Source organism: Salvia splendens, chromosome 18 (genome assembly GCF_004379255.2).
Source record: "Salvia splendens isolate huo1 chromosome 18, SspV2, whole genome shotgun sequence".
Classification (NCBI taxonomy): Eukaryota; Viridiplantae; Streptophyta; class Magnoliopsida; order Lamiales; family Lamiaceae; genus Salvia; species Salvia splendens.
This window is the reverse complement of record NC_056049.1, coordinates 66,359-86,582: the sequence shown is the minus strand read 5'-3', so window position 1 is coordinate 86,582 and position 20,224 is coordinate 66,359. Positions and strand designations below refer to the sequence as shown.

Below are 20,224 nucleotides of genomic sequence, written 5' to 3'. Positions count from 1 at the left end.
CTTTATTCCTCTCTCATATTTTTTAATACAATCTCTTAACATTCGTGCCAAAATGTTTTGTATCAACTATCAAGTTAGTTGGGGGTGAAGGGAGTAACAATTTTTGGGGGTTCAAATAAAATAAATTCGAACACATGAAAAGGATGATCGATACTATCGAAAGGCATGTGATTGTAGCGCCAAACCAATGGATGTCGACACAAGACAAGAGGATTGATTAAGAAAAGGCACCGTGGAACAGTCAGAAGATATACCTTACTGAAAATAAAGCGTTCAGAGAGTTTTGGATTAGCCCATGTAGAATCGTATTATCCATTTTATTCACCAGAAAAAATATGATTATAAGGCCATCTGCATCACTGTCTCTTATCCGTCCCTTAACCGTCTCATCTCTTCGCTATTCATGGACCCCACTGTACTTTTTACCTTATCTCTTAACTAAGAGACAACACCTGCATCCCTCCATATCTTAACCGTCTCTTAACTATCTCATCCCTTAACTATTCATTCAATTTCATTTTTTATTTTTATTTCCAACAAATTCAATTAATAAAAACACACTTCATTAAATAAAATAAAATTACAACTTAAAATTCTAAAAAAATAAAAAACCACATTAATAAAATCCTAAAAAAATAATACATAATTTAAAAAATACATAATTTAAAACTCAAAGAAGCAGAAGAAAAGGGTTGTCTAGTGACGATCATGTGTGTCTACTGGTTGCCAAATTTTGCCCAAATATGCTACATTAGATCCTCTTGGAGTTGGGCGTGGTCGGTAGAATCACGTGTCCTTGCCCGAATAGACAGCCGCTCTTGCAAAGATGGATGCACTCCACTGCGAGGCAGACTACTTGCGGTAGAGCTTCCCGGGGTTTCAGGGTCGAACCAATTTCCCGCCTCAGGTCCTTCGTCGGCGACAATCATGTTGTGCAAGATTATGCACGTATACATGATGTCGACCATATTCTCCATAAACCACGTACGAGACGGGGCTTTGATAATGTTGAATCGAGCTTGGAGAACCCCGAACGCTCTCTCCACATCCTTGAGAGCAGCCTTTTGCTTTTGCGCAAAAAGAGCCTGTTTTTCATTCATCGGCCTGTTGAACGTCTTCACGAAGGTTGGCCACTTCGGATAGATGCCGTCGGCAAGATAGTACCCCATTTTATATTGGCGGTTGTTAGCGATGAAGTTGATGGCCGGCGCTTTACCATTCAAAATTCACTGAAGAGGTCGGATTGGTTGAGCACGTTGACGTCGTTGTTCGATCCGGGGACCCCGAAATACGCATGCCAAATCCATAGCCGGTAGTCGGCAACGGCCTCGAGTATAACGGTGGGGTGGGTGCCTTTGCGTCCGCTCGTGTATGACCCCCTCCATGCTACAAGGCAATTCTTCCATTGCCAATGCATGCAATCGACGCTGCCAAGCATCCCGGAAAATCCGTGCACTTCTTCGTGAAGTCGGAGCAGAAACTGACAATCTGCGGTGCTTGGCTTACGGAGAATTTCGTCGGTGAAGGCTGCCCGGACGCCTTTGCAGAAGTTCATCAAACACAGCCTCCCAGTGCTTTCCCCAATGTGCAGGTATTCGTCGAACACATCCGCCGTTTGTCCAGTAGCAAGCTGACGGATTGCTGCGGTACATTTCTGGAGAGTCGTGTGACTGGGACAGCCAACGGCGTCGAACCCTTCTTGGAAGTACTCTTCCTGGGCTGCCATTGTATTTGCGATATGCAGAAATAGCCGTTGTGCATGATTATACAAGCGTCATTGGCCGAATCAGTCAGTTGTCCACCTTCATCTTCGACAATCATGTTGTGCATGATTATACAAGCGTACATTATATCAGCAATGTAGTCGACGTGCCACAAACGCGTTGGCCCCTTAACTGCCGCCCATCGAGCCTGGAGCACACCAAATGCGCGTTCCACGTCCTTGGGCGCCGACTCCTGCCGTGCCGCAAAGTAGGCCTTCTTCTCATCTCCTGGGCATCGGATCGTCTTCACAAAGACGGGCCACCTAGGGTATATCCCATCCGCCAAGTAGTAGCCCATATCATGTCGGTTGTCGTTGGCGACAAAACTGATGGCCGGACCGACACCCTGACACTGCTCGTTGAAAAGTGGCGACGAGTTGAGGACGTTGAGGTTGTTGTTCGAACCAGCTATCCCAAAATACGCATGCCAAATCCACAGCCGGTAATCAGCTACGGCCTCGAGGATCATCGTGGGATTCTTTCCTTTGTAGCCGGTAGTGTACATCCCCTTCCAGGCGGCGAGGCAGTTCTTCCACTCCCAATGCATACAATCTATGCTACCTAACATCCCTGGGAACCCATGCTGTTCCCCGTGCATCCGCAGCAGATCCCGGCAGTCATCGGGGGTAGGGCTTCGAAGGTACTGATCACTGAATATTTCAATCACGCCCTGACAGAAATACTTCATACACTCCAGGGCAGTCGTCTCACCGATGTGGAGGTACTCGTCCCACATGTCTGCAGCGCCTCCGTAGGCCAACTGCCGGATTGCCGCAGTGCACTTTTGAATAGGAGTGTGGCCGGGTCTGCCAGATGCATCGTGCCTAAAGCGGAAATACAGATATCGTTGCTCCAATCCGTTAACAATACGCATAAACAGGGACCTGCGCATCCTAAAACGGCGCCTGAAAAGGTTGGCGTTGAACCGCGGCTCCTGTGCGAAGTAGTCTTCGTATAGGCGCTGATGTGCAGCTACGTGATCACGATCAATCACCGCTCGGCGGTGTACCACTGGTCGAGGTCGAGGTACCGCCAGCTGCAAGGCCCTCTGCATCCATTGATCAATCTCACGGTTCGTATAGGCCTCTAGCGCTTCGTTCATTATACGCTCGTAGTCCTCAGCATCCCCACCACTCCCACCACTACTACCGGCGTTACTCATTTCTAGGTGTTGATCTTGTACAGAAATTAAGATAGAGAGAGTACTCGTTAATACAAGTGGTGCGAATGAAAATGACGGGCAAGTCGCGTATATATAGTGTTTCGGAAAAAAAAATTAAAAATTCGCGCTAGGCGATCCGGACGCTGCAATAGCGCCTAGCGGATCGCCTAGCGCACCGCCTAGCGCCACGGAACCGCCGAGCGCTAGGCGGTTTTTTTTCGCGAAAATCGCTGGGCGGCTGCAATAGACCGCCTAGCGCCGGCGCTCGGCTAGGCGGTGCGCTAGGCGCTATTGTGGATGCTCTAACATAGCTAATTATTTTGATTATTCGCGATTGCTAATTATTTTCGATTTGGACCTAATCGTTTTGGTATCTTTTCGAGTCAAGAAAAAAAACTAAATATTACTATCATAAATTGATAGTGATATTCTCATCTAGCCATACATAATTTAGTCTGTTATCATAAATTCATAGTGAATATTCATATAGCCATACATAATTGTCTGCAGTATGAAACTGATTATACGTGTTTTATTTCTAATATTTACCATCATTTATGTGACTTTGTGATGTGAGCATGTGAGACGCTTTAAAAATTTCATAGTCTATTTTTATTGTTTTAGATTCTTAATTAGTTTTAATGGATCGGATCCAATTCATTAAAAAAAATTAATACTACTAGAATAATATAGATGAAATTAACATAGCAACTACTATCACATGATAATTCACGTGTAGCAAATAAATACTACGTACGTCAGTTGTAATAGTAGCTATAGGAGTATCTATTATTCCATAATATATACTCCTTCTGCCACAATATTCATAGCCTATTTTACGTTTATTTACGTATATATCATATTTTACAAATTACAATTAGAGTATGTTACAATTTGCGAAAAAAGGAATTAATAAGGGGTAAAGTAAGTATTCAAACCCCAACCACTTAAATCAACTGACTAAATAGTACTACTAGCAGTAAATATTAGACCACCCGCAACGCTGTGCCGTTGCGGTGCCTATGCCGTTCCGGAGGAACGGTTCCGCGGCGGCACGCGTTGCGGGGTGCGTTCCGTCGCCGTTCCGTGCCGTCGCCATTCCTATGCCGTGCCGCGTTCCGTTCCGGAGGAACGCGGAACGGAACGTTCCGCCACGCGCCGAGGCGACGTGGCGGCCTCCCATTCGACGCGTGAAGCCCACTCGCTGCCCCGCGAGTGGGCTTCGTCCGGTGACGCAATAATTCATTTTTTTTTAAATTCGAATTTAATAAAAAAAAAAAAAATTTTGCAACGGTAACGAGACCGTTTTTTTTATATCCGTTTTTTATTTTTATTTTATTTTTATTTTATTTATTTACTCTATAAATAATCATATTTCATACTCATTTCAATCACAAACACACATCTATTCCTCTCTATTTCCACCCCAATTTTCATCTCAAATCAACTCTATTTTCCTTCTCCTAAATTTAATCAAACTAATGGATCCTTATGAACAAATGCGTCAAATATTGGAACAATCACTTGAAGAAGATCGACGACGGGAGGCGGAAGAAGCCGCGCCGCCCCAACGACGCTCCCCGTACGTACATCCATCGTAACCGGGAGGAAGCCGCCGCAAGGTTAGTACACGACTACTTCTGCGATAACCCGGTTTGGGGAGATACGTACTTCCGTCGCCGTTTCCGCATGGGGAAACCGTTATTTCTCCACATCGCGAATACTTTGGCAGCCCGGGAAGAGTTCTTCCAGGAAGGGTTCGACGCGGTCATCCGTCCCAGCCACACGACGCTGCAGAAATGTACTGCAGCAATCCGCCAGCTTGCGACTGGACAAACGGCCGACATGTTCGACGAATACCTCCACATCGGAGACAGCACTGGGCGAATGTGCTTGCTCAAATTCTGCAAAGGCGTCCGGACAGCCTTCACCGACGAATTTCTCCAGAGGCCAAGCACGACCGATTGTCAGTTCCTGCTCGACCTTCACGAAACAGTGCACGGATTTCCCGGGATGCTCGGCAGCGTCGATTGCATGCACTGGCAATGGAAGAATTGCCCGGTGGCGTGGAAGGGGTCCTACACGAGCGGCCACAAAGGCACCCACCCAACCGTTATACTTGAGGCCGTTGCCGACTACCGCCTTTGGATCTGGCACGCGTACTTCGGGGTCCCCGGGTCGAACAACGACGTAAACGTGCTCCACCAGTCCGACCTCTTGACCGAAGTTTTGGATGGTAAAGCGCCGGCCATCAACTTCGTCGCCAACAACCGGCTTTATAAAATGGGGTACTATCTCGCCGATGGCATCTACCCGAAGTGGCCTACCTTCGTGAAGACGTGCAGTGGGTCTGCGAACCCAAAGCATACTCTTTTTGCGCAGAAGCAGGAGGCTGCTCGCAAGGATGTGGAGAGGGCGTTCGGGGTTCTCCAAGCGCGCTTCAACATCATCAAAGCCCCGGCTCGTACGTGGTTCATGGAAAACATGGTCGACATCATGTATACGTGCATAATCTTGCACAACATGATTGTCCAAGACGAAGGACCCGAGGCGGGAAATTGGTTCGACGACGAATCCCCCGGAAGCTCAACCGCAAGTAGTCCGCCTCGAAGTGGAGCGCATTCTTCTATACAAGAACGGTTATCTATTCGTGCAAGGACACGCGACTCTAGTGCCCACACCCAACTCCAACAGGATTTAATTGAGCACATTTGGGCAAATTTTGGCGGATGAAATTATTAAAATTGTGTACTTTTATTTTTTTAGGATTTTAATTGTGTGCTTTTTATTTTTTTAAGTTTAAGTTGTAATTTTTTTTAATGTTGTGTATTTTTTAATAAAGTGTGTTTGTTTTTTAATAAAGTGTGTTTTTTAATTGAATTTAGTTGGAAATAAAAATAAAAAATGAAATTGAATGAATAGTAATTTAAGGAACGGTTAAGGAACGGAGGGTTGCAGGTTCCGTTCCTTAGTTAAGGAATGGAGTAAAAAAGTACAGTGGGGCCCCCAAATAGTGGTTTAAGGAACGGTATAGGAACAACGTTGTGGATGGCCTTACAATTACATAGCATCTTAATTGGAAAATGTACGTATTTCAGACGGTAGTTTAATTTTGATTATTGCATAAGTCAATGGTTAGCAATTTTCATAATATATTACTAGTATATAGGAAATAAAATAAATAAAATGACTGTGTACATAATCCAATAAATGAAGTAAACGGGGCCAGAATTATAATAAGCTTAGCAATAATTATCGATCACGTGAATGGAACCTAATTCAATGCAACCAATGAAAAAGTAGAAGAGAAGCTTAAGATAATCAGTAGTGGAGTACTAGTGTACTAACACAATGATACGTAAATCCCGCCAGTTTTCTTGTGTTTGAAGCTCTCTATAATTATTTTAAGTACAATTTGAAAATATATACTATAGTAGTTTACAAGCACCGCGACTGTTGCATCAAATTCAGTTATGTTTGTTTATTTAATTAAGAAGATCAATAATAGTTCATCGTTTACCAGATCGCACGTCAGATTTGAATTTCCTATCAATATAATTTTAATTCAAAAATAGCTTGGTAGAATCTATTGAGCTCCAATCCACTGGAGTGTGTCAAACTCTACTATCTTTATGAATAAAAGTAATAAATCTCCAACTCTCTTATGAATAAAAATTTTAAAATTCGCAAATTGGTGATGAGGGCATCAAATTATTCAACAGGCTTCACCTTTCATTTTGTTTTCGTTTTCTGATAATGGTTTGCTGAATTTTGTGATTGGCCCTCTGCAAATTTTAGATTATACATTGTAATTGAGGTGTATGTTGAATATGGGCTGCTGTATAGTTTAAGAATTTCTATTACTCATTTTTTAACATATATTTTGAATATAATGTAGTTAATTGAATTAAAAAGAGGTTCAAATGAGAGGAAAACAAATAATCTATAAATTTATCCATTTTGTATTCTATCCTTAAATAGTATTTTATATGTTATTTATGATACAAATTTTAATTTGTTGAGTGATATACAACTTTAAGGCAATTACAAAGAAGAGGAGGTTGTTACATGCTAGTATATATTACGAAGGACTATTAATAGACCTAGATGAATTTATAGCTATAAAATGATAGAGGAGCTGACCATCATAATAATATCTTATAAGTAACTTTTATTATTATTGCATCTTCTTCCTATAAGTGCTTCTTGATGTTCGAGTAAGAGTTTAGCTTTTATCAGGTATTGTGTTGAATGGCATTAGACGAGGCTTTCCATGAAGAAAAAGAGGACCTTCTTGAGAATCTATCAACATTTCTATTACTACTTTATAATTGCAACAAATTAATCACCATTGCTTCTTTTCTCTAAGAGTGGGCGAGTAAAGTAAAAGTCTTACTTGAGAATGTGGTGTGTGTGTTATAACTTATAAGTTGTCAGTATCCTATTATTGCAAATACAATTTTTCGAATGAATTGAAAAAGAAAACATGGTAAATTTTTCGTGCACAGATAGAGTAATAACGTTATAAATAAAAAAAAGGAGCGAATATGAAGGCCAACAGAATAATTTATAAGCCCATAAAACAACTATGGGCTATAAGATAGAAGTAATATTTGATATATGGGCCACAAGCCCATACAAGCAAGACAGAAGTCTAGTAAGAATTGGTTCAAACGCAGGTGTAAGGAGGGGGATAGAAAGCGAGTGGTCGAACAGTGTAGAGCTGAAAAGGGGAGGTGGCGTTGATGGCGGCGGGTTTGAAGAGAACGCCCTCGCCGTAGATGATAACGGGACAGACAGCTCTTGGAGAGGAGACTAAGAAGATGTTGCACTTGTGGGCCCCCCAACTCGTCACCTTCACTGGCTTGAAACTGAATTCGCCATCGCCGCCCGTCTCCGTCTGCTCCTCCCAACTGCCCTTCTTTCTGTTATTGCATTGCAGTTTCACCACCGCACCTGCAAGTATATTTATACTAAAAGAGGAGTAAATAAAGGGACAATATGTGTATATATATAGTATACTAACCGGGAAGAAGATCGGTTTTGATGACAGAGCCGGGGCCACCTTCCATCACACAGTAAACGCAGCTAACATACCCCTCGATAATCACCTTCTTCCTCGCCGGGGATGATCCGCCCACCGCTACCAGATAAAACACCACAAAATTAGCAAACCAAACTCCACTCATCATCCTCATCTACTACACTTTTAGCAGGAACGGATACCTACTCAATTTATACACATCTCATACTACTCCATATTCAAATGTGACTAAGAAATCGATTATTAGTCCTCGTTAAGTGGGTATTTGCTGGAGTGTTTTCTAGTTGAAGGCATGTAATTAAACCTATCTCTTCGATATCAGGATACACGACTACTACATTACACGCAATACATAAATTTATATCCCCATTGGATGTTTAAAACTATATACAACTTCAAATATTTATGTACTCAGAAATTTCCACTTAACTTTGAGTTTTCCGTGTTTTTAATTTACCTTTTCCCATTTTTTGGATTCTACATTAAAGGGCATAATGTTGTGCATAAAAAAGTCAAAAATACATAATGCTATAAACAAAGTAAAAGAGAATGAATAAAAGGTCTCCATAAATGAATATGTTCTATTTCTATGGGACGGACGAATTCGGCCTATTTGTAGTATTGGACGAAGGGAGTATCATGAACTTAATTATCTATTCCTACTTGTAGGGATTCCATCGTGTAATAAGAGTATATCCTTAGTTTTTTAATAGATTGGTCGAAACATATAGTACATCGCAAGAAAACAAGGATCAACAAACCGAGTTATGACTTTAGCAAGGAAATACGAGTCAAGAGAAAATAGCTCAAAAGATCGAGATTGAGTATAACTCCAATCTGTAGTAATAAATAAATTAACTTAATACAAGTACAATTTTTATATATCAAAATCAATATCTAGGTGTAAATCCCTATAGTTTTCATGGGATCTATGCATAGGTTTCCGTGTGCTAACTTATAATTTCTGTCAGCTCAACGTAAAAGACGCATTTACATATGTATTCTCATGTCAAATCTCACATATATATGTATAGGCGTACACCCATGAGGAGCGGTTGCCGATTGGAACCAAGAGTCAAAGTCAAGTACATCCTTGGGATTTAAAAAGGATAAGAAATAAAAGAGGTAGAAATTAAAGAAGAATGTAAGTGAAGATCTAGCTAGTGCCATTCTAAGTCGATACAGATCCGAGGAAGTTCTTCTTGAAATTGATCGTGCTCATAGCTTCTGTATTTGGCGGCCAGATTTCTTCCTCCAGTCTTGGCGGCGTTTAATGGAGAAGGGGTTGAGATAAGGTTGTCAAGCTTTTCTTGACGAAGCCATCAATTTAGTTTAGCAATTAATTACAGCATCTAGTGGAGTTTATATGGAGTACTACTATCTTTATGACTGTCAAACGATTTCCGATTTTCCAATTTAAGACAAAAAAGTTTGGTAATGGGAAGCATATATAAGCATGCCAAAGTAGTTCCAATTACTATAATTCAGGAGTACTACTATTTTTATATTCTAAACAATGGGAGCCGACTCTCAAAGTACGTACACAAGAATGTGGAAACATGGCGTGAATAATTTTTTCAATTTTTTCTAATACGAGAGTACTACAAGAGGGATCAAGAAAATTTACGTGATTGCCCATAAAAATGTAGTAGTAATTGAGTACGGAATATATTCTTTGTTGCTTGAATGGTTTCAATATTTTCCTAATATGGAGTAATTATCAAAAAATTCTCTCCATTTTACTCTTACTGATCCCATATAATTAAAAGGTAAATTGTGAAGTTTGAATATTTGGTACTAATAAATTTGATTAACAATCGTATAACAACTCTCATCTTTAGAATACGTAAATCTCGTGTTATTAGGTTTTTGATTTTCAGTTTAACTACTAGGAATAAGGATGTCAATTTAGCCCGCAATCCGTGGGCTGAACCGAATAGCCCACCAAATTTATAGGGTTAGGGCTGAAAATTTCCAGCCCGATAAAATTACAGCCCGATTAGCCCGCACCCGATTAACCCGCAGCCCGTTAGGGCCAGACCCGAAAACCCGATGGGCTGGCCCGGAAACCCGATAAAATTTATATTGTTCTATTTGTTTGACTCTAATTTGACACTTCATTGATTATTTTATAATACAGATTACTGAAAAAATAACTTTCCATTTTATATATCAAATATATAAATTATATATTAAGTTTTTATTAATATAATAATAGATAAATGAATTAGAAACTTCAAATTCACTAAAAATATATATTTAAATTTCTAAACATGCTTTAAAATTTCTTGATGTTTATGTTTTATGTTGCATAAATCTCAAATATTAGTATTTGATCATGTTAATATTTGAGTTTACGCATATATCTCAAATTTATCATAATTAAATATTTTACATTTTATAAATATAACTAATTTTCACCATTATTTATTGGATTGATCGCATGTTAATTTTATCGGTAGCAACCCGATTAACCCGATGGGCTAGCCCGAAACCCGAGCTTTTAGGGTTAGGGCTGAACTTTTATAACCCGAAAAAATAACAATCCGATTAGCCCGCACCCGATTGACCCGCAACCCGAATAGGGTTGGCCCGAAACCCGGTGGGCTGGCCCGATTGACATCCCTAACTAGGAGTACTAGTATATTATATTCCGCATGGCCACATTTTCAATGTAAAGAATATATGGAATTTTGGAATGTACCTCACATATTAATCAGCGCTTGATATCATGCATGAACAATGAAACATAAATGCACGAACGCCAAATTGATTAAAATGAGTTAATGTTGCATTTATAGAATTACAATTGATATTAATTCAAGGCAGCGAGACTCATCTCAAAATTCCCAACCCAAAATGAGTGAAAAGCAAGGAGTGAAAGTAAGTTAAAAAGCGATGGAATGGATACAAGAGTAAAAGAAAGTTGAAAGAAATGATGCGATAGAATCAGCATAAGTAAGAATAATAAAGAAGCGTGCGGGCAGTGGTATAAAACTGCAAAGACGAATTAGTAGTAGTACTCCCTCCGTCCCACATAATTTGGGACACTTTGACCGGACACGAGTTTTAAGAAATATAATGAAATGTGAGTTGAAAAGGTTAGTGGAATGTGGGTTCCACTTTTATATATTAATTTTATAATTAAATGTGAGTAGGAATGAGTTAGTGGAATGTGGGGTCTACTACCAAAAATGGTAAAAGTGAAATGCGTCAAATTATGTGGGACGGCCCAAAATGGAAAACTGGGTCAAATTATGTGGGACGGAGGGAGTATTAGTTTTGATCAAGAGGATGTTAGAAATTTGGGCTTCTATATGACTAATTTAATGTGTATGACTATCTTTATACTCTTACTTTATTCTCTCTTCATCTCTCTACCTTTTTCATTTTCCACTTTATTTTCCCCTTACTTACTCACATAACACAAATTTTTTTTAATCTCCGTGCCGAAAAGAAACGCCTCCATTACTATGGAATGGAGGGAGTATTTATTTGTTATGGAAATAAGTGTAGATACCATATGAGATTTTCTATTTAATAAGGGACCAAATAGAAAATAAAGGGTCTTATATTTATATAAATATAAGATTAACGTCAGAGACTATTGTGAAGGACGTCTCTGATCGTTTGAAAGATCCATAGCCGCTGCAAAGCAATCCCACCTTTCAATTCCTTATGGATCAAGGTACGCTTACACTCTACAGTTTATGCTCCTTCTCCGTCGTTCTCGGTTAATCATCATAGAGAGCTTTATGCAATTATTCAATCAATTATTCTAACCAGTGGTATCAGAGTCACTCTATTGATGATTCTCTGATAATTGGGAAAAGGAGAATTAAGGTTTTGGTTTTATGAATAAAGTCATGCTGTTAAATTTATTAGTGTTGGCGGCGTGTATTTTATACCTAGGTTTATGAATTGAAGATTTGATTTCTTATTTTGGATGCACTCCGTTTTATGTTAATGAATTGTGAATCATGTTGAATCTGTTGGAGTATATTAGAATTCGTTGATAAGAATTCTATTGATGAATTCCATTTGGATGTATAATTGTACTCGTATTCCAGAATTGCTTTGGATTAATAAACTGAGTTCATTCCTACGGTTGTCTTTTGATGAAAGACAAAAATATGCGGAGACATCACTTTGGTTATTGTTTGATTATTCATGGTTAGATTTAGTTATCTTATTTGATGAGTTGTATGCATATGGTCGCTACATATATATGGAATGATTTTTGGTTACAGAATTGAATTCCTTCGTGTTTGTATTCATGGGGAATTCATTGTGGTGAATAATTCACAAAGTTCAAAGATATTAGATTTAATTATTGTATAGAGTTGATCGAATTGGTTGTATAATTCAAAGTTATGGTGATGCACGCATTTCAATTAGGTTTTGATTATTAAGAATTCATGAGGTATATGATTATGGATGAATTCTTTTTTAGCCACTGCATCATTAAGTTTGCGTATATAATTTGTACGCCTACAGATTATAACTTTGGTTAGTGAATTATTTTAATTATGCTGATAAGCAATTTCTTTATGAAAAAATATCGATTCTGCATATATGTATGGATTTTAATTGGTGTATTTGTGTTGCGTGAACTTTTGTTCGTCAAAATTTATGCATATATTATATTGAGTGTGAATTAATTATTCAATTTAATGTGTTTTATGCAGTTTTTTTAACGTCTTTACATTAAGAAAGAAATTTGAAAAATTAATTCACATAAAGTCTCAATTAATTTGCTAATTAATTGGGAATTAAGAATTCTTTTGAGAATTTAATTAAAGTTTTAAATTCAGTTTTTAGGGTGCATCTCATGTTCCTTCATTGATGTGTGTGTATTTTAATGCGAATATTAGTCGGTCCACAGAAAGATTAATATTTGGCACGAGATACACAACTACCTTTAGTGATAAATACGTGACAATTATTCAGTTTTCGTGTAAGTAATGTGTGATGCCCACAGGTGGACATTACTTAACATGACCTTATTGTCAGTGTTTGATCATTGTAAGGAGGTTGTCACTTACAAATTTACATTATTGTCAAAGGATTAATGTGAATGTTGTGCTAGGTACCTCAATATGTTTTACTAATTTTCAAAATAGATTAGTCGAAATAAGACGTTGCAACAGTAACCTCTCTTGTCTAGACTTCTTTACTGCGAATGTTAGGACAGTAAGTGTGTGTATTTTAATGCGGGTATTAGTAGAAACACATGAAGATTAATATTTGGCACGAGATACGTACATACTTGTGGTGATAAAAACGTGATGATTATCTAGTTTTCATGTGAGTAAATGTGATGCCCACATGTGGACATTGCTTGACATGATCTTATTGTCAGTGTTTGATTACTACAAAAGGTTACCACTTGCAAGTTCATATTACTATCCACAGACTTGATATGGATGTTGTGTCGGTACCTCGAGATGTCACCTTCTTATTTGAATTTTATTATATGAGCATGAAAGATATTTCGGTTTTGGTTCTCTATTATGTCATGATATCTGCTCCTACGACTTCTTCCAACATGAACAATATGTTAGTGTTGAATGAGTCAAATTTTAAAGATTGAAAAGGTTATATTTTGATTGCTCTGGGTTGCATGGATCTGGATTACGAGTTAATAATTGAGCAACCTACTTCTCCTACGGATGATAGTACTTCTAATCAAAGGAAAAAACTATGAGAAGTGGGAATACTCGAAGTGCGTAAGTCTGCCGATCATTAGAGCATGCGCAGCGGTGGACGGGCGGCGTTCGTTCGTCCGTGCCGTTGGCACGGACAAGTTCCACCTCCGCTGGCACGGCGCTGCTCGCTGCGAAGAGCACGTCCGTGCCAGCAAGCAGTCGACGTGGCGGCAAGCGATTGGGCAACGGCATATCCGTTGCCTTTGAATTTTTTTTAATTAAAAAACTGATAAAAAATAAAAAAAAAACAATTTTTCACTTCCCAAAAAAAATATATCCGTTTATTACCGTTTTTACCACTTTTTAATGTTTTTTTATTTTTCCCCCAAAAATACACATTTTCATCTATAAATACCCCCACTTTCACACCAAAAAATTCACACCAAACTACACAATTTTCATCTTCATTCTCCCATATCCATTCTTATCTTCATTCTCCCATATCCATTCTCAATCTTTCTTCCCCTCCTACACCATAACAATGTCCGGCCACGACGATAACCCCTCGGCTCCGGTTGGAACCCCGAATGGTTCGGTTCACCACCGTTTCCTAGTCCGGAAACGGAACACTCGGCCCCTCCTCAAACCCAAAGTTCGGGCGTTACGGGTGGCTACCGGCCATACCCAATCGACGACCAAGGTGCCCCGAAGGGCGATACGGGTGGACACCGGAGCCTAGGCCGACCGCCCCCCTCCCAAACTCCGACTCCTCCTACTCGCGGTGTCCGCACACCGTACACTCCGGCGGAGATGGATAAATTGTTCAAGGCGTACTTGGAAATCTCTGAAGATCCGGTGGTTGGCACGAATCAATCCGGCGATCACTTTTGGTGGTGCATCGCTTGCCGGTACAATGAAAACCGACTGCCGGGAACAGTCGAGCGCAACGAGAGTATGGTGCGCAGCGCCATCTTCCGAGCCAACGATGAAATTGGCAAGTCCAATGGCTATTTCCTCTAGGAAGAGCAGAATGCGGGGAGCGGCCGGAACGAGATCGACTTCATCACTGCCGCGATGAGCACCTACCAATCTATGAACTACAAGCCGTTCAAGTACCTCAACGTTTGGCAGGAGACGCGGACGCACCCGAAGTATATGGGAGGCGTAACATCCTCCTCTAGCGGCTCCTCCAAACGGTCAAGGTCGGTATCCCTATCCGACGCCGGCTCCGAAGAAGTGGCTAGCCAACTCGCGGTAGCTAACTTGAGTAGCCCTGACGCCGGCCCGAGCGGTTCCCAAAGCCGACCGCAAGGAAGGAAGAAGGCGGCGGCCAACCGCCGTCGAGCCGCGGCTGCAACCGCCGATGCTCCAGTTCCTGCTTTTGTTCCATATGAGCCACCTCCACCCCCACCAACTCGTTGTGGCAGCTTTTGCCCAACTGAATATGGTCGATAGGTCCACTATGACCCCCTCGCAACTTCGATCGCACGAGGCCATGATATTGGGCCTCCAAAGACAATTGGGGGTAGTGCCGCCGGATGAGTAGTCGTCCACGAGGGTATTTTTAGCTTTTAATTATGTAATTTTTAATTTTTAGGAGTTTAATTATGTAATTTTTAATTTTTAGGATTTTAATTATGTCCTTTTTATTTTATTTGTAATTTGTAATATTTATTGTGGTTTTTTTTAATGAATTTTAATATTATGGAAATGTTTTGTTTAATTGAATTTTAAATTGAATTGTGCTCGTCCTTGCGGAAGAGCATAGCTGTGGTGTTGTGCTCTTGCCAGAGAGCAGACAGGAATAGTGGCGCCGGGCCCACAACCGTGCTTGCTGGCAAGAGCATGGTTGTGGATGCTCTTAGGTATAGCATCCCTGAAGCCTTTCAAGGCACTGCATCTTATTATATCGCTAAGACCAGTGAATACCTTGTCAAAATTAAGGAACGTTTTGCGAAAAAACATTAAGGCTGAGACAAGTATGCTTGATCTCATTAAAGTATAAGGGCAAGGGCAACATAAGGGAACACATTATGAAAATGTCTCGCGTTGCTTCACTTAAGCTTGAATTCTGAAGACTTGCTTGTGCATTTGGTGTTGCACATTTGGTTAGTACCTCAAACAATAAAGTAAAGGGCATTAAGAAAAAAGTCTAGTGAGAATGCTGCTATGGATAAGGGTTCATCACAAAGGTAACAACATAAGAATAATGATAGTTGTTTCTTTTGTGGTAAACATGTATATAAAAAAAGGAGAATTGTAAATATCACGCATGGTGTGAAAAAGAAGTTACAATTCTTGATTTGGTATGTTCTGAAGTTGATTTGGCTTCAGTCCCTAATGATATTTGGTGGATAGATTCTGCTGCTACTACCCACTTAAGGTTACCAATATAATGCTGTCTAAGGTGCCGAAAGTCAATTGATGGTGAAAGATACATCTAAGTGTGATATGACAAGTCGGTGGAAGTATAAGCTATTGGGCATTGTAGATTGTTATTAAAGATTGGATTTTGTTTTGTTTTGAAGAATACTTTATTTTATTGTCTTTTAGACAAAATTTGGTTTCTATTTTTGCTTTGGACAAATTTGGTTTCTCTTGCTCATTCAGAAATAGTAAGTATCTTCCTTCAAATAATTCCAGTATTGCGGGTACTGTTTCCTTAAAGTGCATATGATAATCTCTATATGCTTAATTATGTTACTACATTATGAGAAGTTTTACATGTTGAATCAAAAGGGACTAGGCAAAAATTAAATAATAGAAATTCGGTAATTTATGGAACACGTATTTAGGTCATATCTCAAAATTAAGAATTGAGAGACTCGTGTCTGATGTTATATTGAATACCTTATCTTTTAGATGTTGATTCGTGTGTTCAATGTATCAAAGAAAGCAGACCAAACTAAAGAAATTAGGTGCCAATAGAGCTATACCTTTTAGAATTGATATATACAGACATTTGTGGTTCATTCCCTTAGGTTTCTTGGAATGATCAACAATATTTTATATCATTCATAGACGAATATTCTTATTTTGGGCACCTACATTTAACCTATTAAAAGTCTGGGGCTTTAGACAAGTTCAAAATATCCATGGCTGATGTTGAACTCCAACTCAACAAAGGCATTAAGAAAGTTAAATCTGACATGTGGTGGTGAATACTACAACAGAAATGACTATTCAGGTGAAATGATCCATTTTAAGTTACGTGTGTTCGTTGGCTGTGGAGCCATTTCGTGGAGAAGTGTTGAGCAAATACTTGTATCACCTTCTGCCATGACAACAGAATTCGTAGCTTGTTTGGAGCATCTAGTAATTGAATATGGTTGCGAAACTTTGTCACTAGGCCGCATATTGAAAGACTGCTTAAGTTATGTTGTGACAATAACTCTGCAGTATTATATTCTAAAACAACAGGACTTTCCTAGTTGTTAAATAAAGGTTCGGAATGGACAAATACGTATAGAGCATAAGGGAATGGATTTGATGATTACAAATCCAGTCATTAAGGGACTATCACTCAAGGTCTTTCATGGGCACGTAGCCCAAATGAGTGTTATGTTGTTTAAGGGTACTTCCGTTCAGTGGGAGTAGTTTTGGTTATTGCTTTATATTGTGTTTTGAACATGCAATTATAAAACTCATGTTATTCTCTGCAGAAATAAAGTATTATGTTTTGTCCATTGATTTTGGTTTGATCTCACTATAGATTTGGGAGGACCAGTTGGAAATAGGCATGCATGATCACCTTGCATGAAATTTCCATGCTACACTCCATAATTGATTTATCGTTGATTATATTTGCATATGTGATTACTGATGGGTTTAATCATGAAAAAATATGGTGACTGCCTCTTTAGTCCTATACCGATATGGTTGATAATAAGATTGTTCAGGAATACACTATGTGATAGCATATTTGATCGTTCATTCAGTTTGTACACTTTTATTTGGTGTCATGTGTTGCACAAGTGGGAGATTGTTAGAAATTTGGGCTTCCACATGACTAATTTAATGTGTATGTCTATATTTCAGTTGCTTAATTAAAGTGATCCAATAAAGATTAAAGTTTGGGCTACAATGTATTTATTTGTTATGGAAATAAGTGTAGATACAATATGAGATTTTCATTTAATGAGAGACCGAATAGAAAATAAAGGGTCTTATATTTATATAAATATAAGATTAGGTTATGGCCCCCAGACGTCAGAAGAACGTTCAATATCTTTGTATTCTCTCGGCAGACTATTATGAAGGATGTCTCTGATCGTTTGGAAGATCCATAGCCGCTGCAAAGCAATTCCGCCTTTCAATTCCTTATGGATCAAGGTACGCTTACGCTCTACAGTTTATGCTCCTTCTCCGTCGTTCTCGGTTAATCACCATAGAGAGCTTTATGATTGTTCAGAGGAAACCGGACTTCCATGGGGTGTCGTCAAAGTAAGGGTTTCCGATGGGGGGCGGTGCAGTCGGACCATGGAGACGAGACCAAGAAGATCCTGCACTTGTGGGCCCCCCAGCTGCTGACCCTCTCCCTCTCCGGCTTGAACAAGAAGCGGGCGTTGCCATCGGTCTTCGTCTCCAACTCCCAAGGACCCTTGTTTGTGTTGTTGCATTGCAGCTTCACCACCGCCCCTTCCATAGGAGCCATTATCGCCTCCAGGTGGAAGCTGTTGTTCGGGTTGCGGATGCACACCTTGCAGTACACCACGCCATCCACCGCCACCTTCATTCTTGCTGCTGGCGCACCGGATCCGCACGCTGATGCGCACAGGAGGAGGACCACTACCAGGCACTGGTACTGGTTGGAGATCATGATCAAACCCATTTAATTTCTGTCTCTGTTTTTAATTGTCATTGTGTGTGGTGATTCATTGCAATATAAAGGAATGTAGCTGGGATGCATTTGTTAGTTCATGATATGTCAAGTGAATACTAAACTACGAGTAGTTAATAGTTTATTTATGGATTGGTGCAAATTCAAGTTATAAAGCTGTATATCAGCTCCGGGAACTCCAACATTCAACCGGCCTCTGACTTTCAAAAATGGGATGCCACAATTAATTTTCATTTGGGCCTTTAGTGGGCAGATTCGCTATCCGGGCTGCTGCTAAGAGAACTTTGTCAAGCTCAAAAATTAAATTTATCTTCTCATTTTCTCAATTAAAAATTGGTTGCTTCCATATTACAGGTCATAATTTTTGTCTCTACCAATAATTTCCAATAAATTGGTTGCTTGGAAATAAGAGATCACGTAAGTGTTGTATTCAAGTCATTTTTGATAAATTTTAATTGCTATGAGAAATAAAATTTGAATGAAAAAACCTTAAATAATACTAGTACTTCAATATTATTTTGAAATATATTAAAATTTTATAACTAATTTAATACTATAAATTAATAACAATTTATAAAATTAACCTATTTTGTTGTCTCGTTCGACAACCATGGCATATTTAACGTGTTAAATAGTAATTTGAGAAAATTAAATTATACAAATGAAGCCAATCCGGTACTTTACATCAATTTTCTCCTATTATAATATACTCTGAGTATTCTTTTTAGAGCATCCGCAACGGTGGCGACGGTCGCCACCGCCGTCCGCGCAGCTACAAGGCGAAGCACTGCCGCCGCTGCGCTTGCGCCGCGCCAGCGAGCAGCTGACGTGGCGGCACGGGATTGGCAAAGGCATAGCGGTTGCCTTCAAAATTTTTTTTATTTAAAATCGGTTTTTAATTAAAAAACTGATAAAAAATAAAAAAAAATTTCACTTCCCAAAAAAATTATAACCGTTTATTACCGTTTTTTACACTTATTTTTTTTCCCCAAAAAATACACACTTTCATCTATAAATACCCCCACTTTCACACCCAAAAATGCACATCAAACTACACAATTCTCATCTTCATTCTCCAATATCCATTCTCATCTTCATTCTCTCATACCCTAACAATGTCCGGCCAAGGCGATGACAACCCGCCCTGTCACGGTTGGAACCCCCAATGGTTCGGGGGACAACCGTTTCCTAGTCCGGAAATGGAATATTCGGCCCCTCCTCTCACCCAAGATTCGGCCGTTCCTGGTGGCTACCGGCCATACCCAATCGACGACCAAGGTGCCTCCGAAGGGCGATACGGGTGGACACCGGAGCCTAGGTCGACCGCCCCTTCCCAAACTCCGACTCCTCCTACTCGCGCCGGTGTCAGCACACCGTACACTCCGGCGGAGATGGATAAATTGTTCAAGGCGTACTTCGAAATCTCTAAAGATGCGGCAGTTGGCACGAACCAATCCGGCGATCACTTTTGGTGGCGCGTCTCTCGCCGTTACAATGCAAACCGGCCGCCCGGAATGATCGAGTGCAACGAGAGTATGGTGCGCAACTGCATCGGCCGAGCCAACGAAGAAATTGGCAAGTTCAATGGCTATTTCCTCCAGGAGTCGCGGAATGCCGGGAGCGGCCGGAGCGAGGTCGACATCATCACTGCCGCGTTGAGCACCTACCAATCCTTGAACGGAAAGTCGTTCAAGTACCTCAACGTTTGGCAGGAAACGCGGTTCCACCCGAGGTATATGGGAGGAGTAACATCCTCCTCTAGCGGCT

The 20,224-nt window shown here is 40.0% G+C and overlaps 2 protein-coding genes across 2 annotated transcripts; both read right to left on the bottom strand.

The window, feature by feature from the left end:
• Positions 1 to 7,594: 7,594 nt before the first annotated feature.
• Positions 7,595 to 8,123, bottom strand: LOC121777783. The gene is made up of 2 exons (XM_042175142.1): positions 7,952 to 8,123; positions 7,595 to 7,881 (listed from the first exon to the last, which is right to left on the bottom strand). The coding sequence occupies exons 1-2, from the start codon at positions 8,121 to 8,123 to the stop codon at positions 7,595 to 7,597; spliced, it is 459 nt and encodes a 152-aa protein (XP_042031076.1).
• A 9,932-nt stretch (positions 8,124 to 18,055) lies between these two features.
• LOC121777782 (pollen allergen Che a 1-like) lies at positions 18,056 to 18,448 on the bottom strand. Its single transcript, XM_042175141.1, has one exon. The coding sequence runs from the start codon at positions 18,446 to 18,448 to the stop codon at positions 18,056 to 18,058; it is 393 nt and encodes a 130-aa protein (XP_042031075.1).
• Between the last annotated feature and the right edge of the window lie 1,776 nt (positions 18,449 to 20,224).